The sequence below is a fragment of the Cucurbita maxima genome, unplaced genomic scaffold (genome assembly GCF_002738345.1).
Source record: "Cucurbita maxima cultivar Rimu unplaced genomic scaffold, Cmax_1.0 Cma_Scf00022, whole genome shotgun sequence".
Classification (NCBI taxonomy): Eukaryota; Viridiplantae; Streptophyta; class Magnoliopsida; order Cucurbitales; family Cucurbitaceae; genus Cucurbita; species Cucurbita maxima.
Window position 1 is genome coordinate 3900826 of NW_019272038.1, and position 8220 is coordinate 3909045.

Consider the following 8220-nt stretch of genomic DNA (forward strand, 5'->3'; position numbering starts at 1 on the left):
GGGGGGGGGGGGGGGGGGGGGGTAAAGCTTTATTCTCTAACATATGCATGGTTTTTTTTTTTCTTTTTGTAATTATTCGTTAGGTCGTATATTGCTTGATTGAAGCCCCTTCCTATAGTTGGGGCTCCTTTTGTGTCCTTTTTTCTGGATGCCCCTGTATTCTTTTTTTTTTTTCTTTTCAAGATGAAAACACTGTTCTTTATGGTCCTTGTTGAAATCTCCATTATAGATGGTATTTAATTTTTGAAATCTAACATGTATAATTAATTGTTCAATTTAATTTTCGTACTAAGTTAAAAATTTGTATAGCTTTATTAAAATCATTTGTTTAAGTATAATTATTAATATTGATTGCTATATGACTCAAAATTGTAAAATTGAAGGCATATTATTCCTAATATATTTATTAATGAATGAAAATTAAATTAAAATTTAATTTCTTAAAATTATTTTAATAATTTGACTTAATAAAAAGTAAACTAACTAACAACAATTAATTATCTAAAAGTTAACTAATGTTATAAAATTGTTGTAAATAATTATGAGAACCAAACAAAAATATTATTTATTTGTATGAAATCTTGATAACCTTGCCATACATTATCAAACACATTTATCTAGTACTCAGACAGACGTTTTGTTCCCTGACATCCTATTGTTAGACATCTTAATCAAAATTTTCAACCAAACGACTCCATAATATACAATTGTATGTTTGTTGGGATTTGTTTTATAAATTTTTTAATTGTCTTTTAGTCAAGAGTTTTTTGTCCTTTTCTTTCTTGCAATATCCTTTTTTCCATACAAATGAAAGGTGGCTATGGAAGTCAAAATAGCTGACATGTAAGTTAGTTTTTGTTAGAGTTTGTTTCCCTTTCAACAAATATATTCTTCACATTTTTCCTTGAAATGAAGTGGTAAGTAGTGGATATGTTGAACTCTCTCTTGTGCACAATGCACTTGCACATTCCCATGTTGTCATGAATAATTATATCATTGGTGCAGACCGTGGATACTATTCTGTGGAAACCGTTACACTTCTAGTGGCTCTGAAAGTTCGTTATAGAGATAGAATTACAATCTTGAGGGGAAATCATGAGAGCAGGCAAATAACTCAAGTGTAAGATTATTTATCTTCCTCTAATTCTTACATTATTTGGCTGAAGTTTTTGTATTTGTTAACTGAGTATTAAGTTTTCTTTATTTTTTTTTTTTTAATTTGTAGACACAATACCAAATTATTTTATTTTATTTGCAATAGACCGTATCTAAACCATGCTTCCACCAAGGAGTGCACTTATTTTCTCCTGAAACTGTGTTGTTTTCCTAGTACTTCTTGTATTTTCCTGTTTGTAATGTTATATTATAACAGTCTCTCGTTCTAAATGATTCATGGCTTGCTTTCCCTGTTTTAATTGCAAAATGCAAACCCTTTAATAGCTTGATTCAGCATGGACAGTAGAAATGTTGGACTAGGTCTCCCAAAATCTGTTTGCAGAGGTTGCACTAGTTTGGAGAGATTGGAGTATGAGGATATCTTCTTTGAACAGTATCTGCTGTGTTCGTCCCCATCCAAACTAGGACCACATTAACTTCTTACTCTTTTAGGGTCTTTTTTTGCTTCCACTGAATGTTTGCCGGAGTAACACCTTGATTTATGGCCCTAAACAATGAAGTCTCTTAGCAGAACTGTTTTCAGGAAAAAAACAATTTTTCGTTGAGAAAAAGGAAAGAAAACAAAAGGGACATTTTAGATTATTGATGCAATAATGCAGCCAAGCAAAAAGCCAAATAAAATAAACAATGGCATTGTATAAGAATTTTTTAAAATTATTTTCTAGACTAGCTTGGCCTCTCTATAGGATGACAACTAGATGCATAGGTGCCTGTTCTTCTAGTTGTCCCCCATTCAAATTCTTCTAAAATGGGTATACTGTTTTCCTTTGAAGTTTCTGTTCGTCTCACTTGGCAACAAGAATAGAAATGGATTTTTTTTTTTTTTTTCTCTTTGTGCTGAGTCCAGACGTATCATGTAGGACCATGCTAAGGCATCCTTATATTCTTTCTAAAGGTAGATCAACTTTTTTAGAGCCAAAGTAGTTCCTATCTTAACCTCTTGGGATTCGTTTGCGGCCTCTTAATGAATGGGTTGGGTTTCTTCCATGATGAGTTGAGCCTTCCTTTTCATTGATCTCTCCACCATTTCCAAGAGTGAGGGAGGAGTTCCAACATAGGTTTCTTCCTCATCTACCTGCATGAGGTAGTGGTCATTGGAGGGTGAGTTAAGGTCTGCTATTTGTTTTCTTCCTTATTTTCGATATTCCTTTTTCTTTCTCATTGTCACTCTGACACAAAAGAAATCTTAGATTTAGGGTTCTAGCATTTTTTCTGCCAAAAAAGATTGATTAATTTTTGTCAGTAATTTTTATGGACGGTCTGTTTCTGTGGTTAGGTGTTATTGTAATGTATATGTGTGTTTATTTTAATACATGCAAAGACATGGGAGTTTGAGGGCCGAACCAGAATATTAAAATTTGGTGGTATTCAAACTCGATGCCCAGAATCAAACCTCACGGTGTCCACATACCTAGAAAATCCTGAAGTTTTGGTGAACCTAATGTTGTAGGGTCGAGGGATGTTGTCTTATGAGATAGTGGAGATACTCAGAAACTGCATTGGATACTCACTCTATAAAAAAAAATAAAAAAGAAAAAGAAAATGGTGGTATGTTATTTCGAAAATATCTTTTGGCTATGAAGCTAAATGTTTTTTTCTTTCTTCATTTTAAGCATCGGCAACACCCATCCACTTCAGCTGCTCTAGGATTATGTTATCATTTTTTTCTATTGGTTTCTCAAGTGCACATGAATGAGAATTCACATATTTGAAAAACTGAAAATTTTTCAATACTCTTATTTTATATATGCTACGAATTTGTCAGTTGTGGCAAGAATGTCAACAGTGTTTAGTTACTCCAGTTATCTTTTCTGTTTTTATTTATCTGATATATATATTTTTTTTCAGTTACGGATTCTATGACGAATGTTTGAGAAAATATGGAAATGCAAATGTCTGGAAGCACTTCACTGACCTCTTTGATTATTTACCTCTTACAGCTCTAATTGAGAGCCAGGTTTGTGTTCTTCTTGCATACATTCCTTATATGGATTGTTAGACAGGTTCTAATAGTCTTATAATTATCCTAACGCAGGTTTTTTGTTTGCACGGAGGACTTTCACCATCTTTGGATACCTTGGATAACATCAGATCGTTGGACCGAATTCAAGAGGTACTTAATGTGCAATGTTAGTAAGCATGTGATGAATATTGAACACTCCCCATTCAAGGACTAACTACCATTGGGCTATACAATTACAATGTTTAAAAGGCATGCTTTTTGGGAAAGTGAGGCAAAGCGGGCAAGTGCATCTTGCTTCAATTGTTGAGGCTCACATGGGCATATGGCTTGGTGTCTCAAGCCTTGTTTTACTTTATTTTATTTTTATTTTTTAAGTTTTCTAAAGAAAGAAATAAATACTCTTAAAAATGTTGATTTCTCTACAATCTCTAACCAAAACTCTAATTTTCTTAATTGTCTCTAACCAACCCTTGTTTTGTTTTCATCCTTCATGCTCAAGCTCTAGATGGGTATCATGATTTCGTGTGCTTTTAAAAACATTGATACGTTAAAAGAATGTTCAATTACTATTTGTAGACTGGATTTGCATAGCATTTGAGTCAAATGCAAGAGATCACTTGTTTAGTTTTAAAAAAACAAAAGGATTACTTGAAATTAGTATTATCCATCTGATTCATGGAACCCCTCTATCATAATGTCTTAATCTTGATTTTAGAATTAGAAGGATGAAATACCTGTCATCTATAAGAAAGAATAGGACTACATTGTCTGTTATTTTCTTACAAGTGTTTTATACAACTATTTGACCGAACTATGATTACGTCTCTGTTAATTTTAATCTTTGAAGTTAATATTCGTATGATCTTTAAATGATCTTTCATTTTTGCTGGAATTATGTTTGACGATATATCTCCTAAAATGAGTGATTTTCTGGTGATTTATTATTTTGAGGCTGATTTCTATGGTTGAAATTTGTGGAAGATCGAAGATTATTAAAGATTGTTTATACGGGACTAGAGTGGGAAATTTGGAAGGAAAAAGAAGGGTCTTTACATAGTTAAATAAGTTGCATTTTTTGAAAAACTTGGGATGTAATCCATTTGGTAGCATAGTTTTGGTCATCTATTACACAACAGGTCGTTCTTTTTAATTCAACTTCATTTTATATATGTTTCTTTTATCCCTCCCTTAAAAAACGAAAAAAAAAAATAATTTCCTTCATTATGACAAGTTGGAGAGCTTTGGTTTAATTTCTTTTTTATTTTTTTTAGGTTTTGGATTTTATTCATCGTGTAATTCCCCTGTGAAAACATTTGTTTCCTGAAAGAAAAGGTGTCTAGAACCAAGTCCAGGGGTTTACTTATTTTTGGAGTATGAAGGTATTGATTTTGACTTCTTTTTGCTTGGTTAATTTGATGTAGATGAGAGTCCATGTAATTATTAATTTATTTTTAGTTTAAGAGGATGCCCTGTTCTCTAATCTTTGTACTTAGTTTTACATGGACTAAACTGTTTTGGTTCTGTTAAAATGCAAAATTTAGAGAAACATGGAAAAAAACGTAGCGTGCTTACTAAAAATATTATCATTTTGGTTCTTCGTCAATATGCTTTCTGTTGCCAGAAAATTTACCAGATCAAGTTGATGATATCTATTCTTAGTCAAGACAAAAAATTTCTTTCTTACTAATCTTCGCGTGGTTCTCTTGGAATATGTTACTAGGTTCCACATGAGGGACCGATGTGTGATCTCTTATGGTCTGATCCTGATGACCGTTGTGGTTGGGGGATATCTCCTCGCGGTGCTGGGTATACATTTGGGCAGGACATTGCCACCCAATTCAACCACACAAATGGGCTATCACTGATTTCAAGAGCCCACCAACTTGTAATGGAGGGATACAATTGGTGTCAGGTGCGTGAATTCCGGTGGATTGTTTTGCCTATTATTTTTTCTGTGCTTCTGCAAAGGACGTTGGTACATTACTTTGCCGGTTCCTTTCTTGCATTTCTCTTTATAGGACAAGAATGTGGTGACTGTTTTTAGTGCTCCAAATTATTGTTATCGGTGTGGGAATATGGCTGCAATCCTTGAGATTGGGGAGAATATGGATCAAAATTTTCTTCAGTTTGACCCTGCACCACGCCAAATCGAACCCGATACCACACGGAAGACCCCCGATTATTTTTTGTAAACCCTCGGCCGCTTGTAATCCTCCCTTAATCTGCGGTGTTACTGTGAATTTGACTTTGAAAAAGGAGCAGTCTTTGTTTAAGTTTTCACCATTCTTTTGTTTGGAGTTTGTGCTGTGATATGCTGCTCTGTTAATGGTGCGCTGAAGATTAGATTGATGAAGAAGAAGAATGACAGAAAGGCGTGGGTGGCGTATTGTGTTGTATATTTTTTCAAGAACGAACACGAGCGAGCGGTAATAACCTTTCCCTGTGCTCTGTAATTTTACGTTTTCAAAGTAGGGAGCTGATTTTTGAAACGCTTTGTAGAAGTATTATGTTTGAGATCCCAATGCTAATGAAAACTTTGGTTATTTATTTTTATCAAAGTTGTCTATGTTTCTTTCCTCGCCTATCTTCCATTTCAACTGTATGGTACCCATCTCCTATGTTTATTGTTTCTTTCCAACTTAGACTAAATCTCGTCTTCATTAACTTTTATTCTTTTATTATTAGGTACTAACCGTTCTAGTGTTTACGATAGCTTCGGAATTTTAGTATATCATCAAATAATTTTTTATTATTTTAGGAGTTTTTTGTCTCAATATATTTCAATATTTTGTTATAAAGCTTAGATAGACACTTCCTATCTTCTTTTCAGAAGATCTAGACTTTTCTTTTTAGTCAAACCGATTATGATTCTGCCCATTTTTCATTATTTAGTTGATTTTTCTAAAAAAACAAAAATTTGCGACTTCTTGTGATAGCGAAAAGACTTGCAATGCTGCCTTTGCTATTCCAAATATTTTTCCGAATCCGTTTTTTCGAAAGACTGTTCAAAAGGAAGGGTTGTTTACGAATTATTATCCATTTAAATTTTATTGATATATGATAGACACTTTTTTCATAATTTTATTGATCATTAAATTATTTTTTTTATAATTTATATATATAATTTTTAAAAAAAAAACTAAAAAATTAAGAAATAGTTTAATAATTATTTTGTTTTTGAAATTCTAAATATTGAAATTCTAAATATAAAAAATCTAAGTTTGAAGTTATTCTTATTTTTAAAATTTAAATTTGTAACCTTTAATTTAAAAAATATTATACTAAAAACATGTTGTAATTTAATTTTCTAAATTAACATAAAATATTATATCATATTTCTTATCCTATATCTTTTTTAAATTAAAATCTAAATTTAGGGAAAATCACCAAATTTAAAATTTTATTGATATAATAGATTTCTTTTTCATGATTAATTAAAGATTTTCTGTTTTATGTATATCAAATATTTCTTCAAAAATAGTTTTATAAATCAAAACTGTAAAAATTGATTTTTGTGAAAGTTTATGTCAAGAAATAGACCTTTTAACTTTTTAACTCAAGGATTAAAATATATGGTTCGGAGTTGAATTAAAAAAATAAAAAGAATTTCAAGTTCGGATCAAAATTTAAATGACTCATAAAAAAAAATGCAAGTTAATTAATAGAACTCTGTTCCTATTTACTGAACTGAAAAAATAATACATAAGTACAGATATTCGGTGATACCAAATACATGTGAGCAACATTCACGAGTGAGTCTTACTCTAACTTTCTAGAGAAAATGATGAATACTTCATTCATTTCCAATCGAGCAAGTCCAAAAGACATAATACCTCCTCCTTTGTGTGTGCAACATCACTGAAATCCATTACTATTCCAGAAACATCAGCTACACCACCATTTCCATTGCCCAAGAAAAGAAATGAGATGCATACTCGAATTCCGGACACAAGAGGGTAGAGATGTGGAAAATCAAGGTAGTCATAATAAAATACCCTGCAAGATGTTTGATCGACGTAATCGAATATAGATTTATTGACTATTTGAGCAACCTTACTAGAATCCTTGTATCCCACAATCACGGATACACTGATTGTATCACACATAGGAATTGAGAACCCTGGCTCAACTGCTAGAGTCATCTTGAACCCCGGGGCTTCTAATAGATAACTAAGCACATTAACTGTACGAGGCGTTGGGTTCTTAATACCATCTTGAAGAACTTCACCCGGAACCACCTTTGAGAAGACTAATCTGCCTTCGCTCCAAATGTCAATAAAAAACTCTAAATCATCAAACGAAAGTCGAGGAGAGAGAAGACTTCGCCTTTGAGGACATTTGTAAGAATTTTGATATAGTTTATAGTATGTCCCAGTCGGAAAATTAGACGTTTTGTAGGTTGAAGGCCACCTCTTAGCGCACAAACATTTCCAAAAGTAATCATCTCGAGCTGCGTCTCTCCACTGTCTGGATACTGCCATGCATGAAGCAAGGTCCACATCGTCCAACAAAGGAAAAACTAGATTCAAAATTTCCCATGACATTTTGTAAATAGAATAACACACGATCGATGATGTTTTATCTGCACCAATAAACCACATCATTTAAATCAAGCCCTCGAGTAAGGATGATATTGCAATCCAACTAAATTGAAAACATTCATGTGTGGAAATTTACAACAAAAAATTATACAAAACTAAGCCATGGTTATAAAATTTTTCTAACCGCAAACATAACACTAACACTCTAATCTTAAAGCCATGATCTCGAGGTGCATAATATATATATTAAATTTGAACATAGACCGAAAAAAATGAATAGCCTAAGAGAATGTCGTGAACTGCAAAAATAAAATGAAAATCAAATAGCACCATTCATAAGGTTCGAGAGAGAAGATCATACCGTAGAGAGGAACAAAAATGCTTTTATCTTCGTATTTAGGAAGGTGGAATGAGCTCGAGAAGAGGAAGAAAAAAATGTTTCGTCTCTAAATCGAAAGAGGTGGAGTGAACTGACTGCAATTTATAAGGTCCAAAATTATGTGATTTTTGAGAAAAAAATATTTGATCAGATGAATCTAC

General features: G+C 32.5%; 2 protein-coding genes across 2 annotated transcripts in view; one reads left to right on the top strand and one right to left on the bottom strand.

Annotated features, from left to right (window-relative positions):
- The window catches only part of LOC111496000 (serine/threonine-protein phosphatase PP2A-2 catalytic subunit), an 8557-nt gene extending 2855 nt beyond the window's left edge, over positions 1 to 5702 (top strand). The window contains exons 2-6 of the mRNA XM_023146213.1: positions 1006 to 1120; positions 3025 to 3133; positions 3212 to 3289; positions 4860 to 5051; positions 5158 to 5702. Coding sequence (XP_023001981.1) covers positions 1006 to 1120; positions 3025 to 3133; positions 3212 to 3289; positions 4860 to 5051; positions 5158 to 5331 — 668 coding nt within the window. The 3' untranslated portion in view covers positions 5332 to 5702. The remainder of the gene's footprint in view (positions 1 to 1005; positions 1121 to 3024; positions 3134 to 3211; positions 3290 to 4859; positions 5052 to 5157) is intronic.
- A 1234-nt stretch (positions 5703 to 6936) lies between these two features.
- LOC111496001 (F-box protein At5g39250-like) lies at positions 6937 to 7683 on the bottom strand. Its single transcript, XM_023146215.1, has one exon. It carries the CDS (start codon positions 7681 to 7683, stop codon positions 6937 to 6939), a length of 747 nt encoding a protein of 248 aa, XP_023001983.1.
- Between the last annotated feature and the right edge of the window lie 537 nt (positions 7684 to 8220).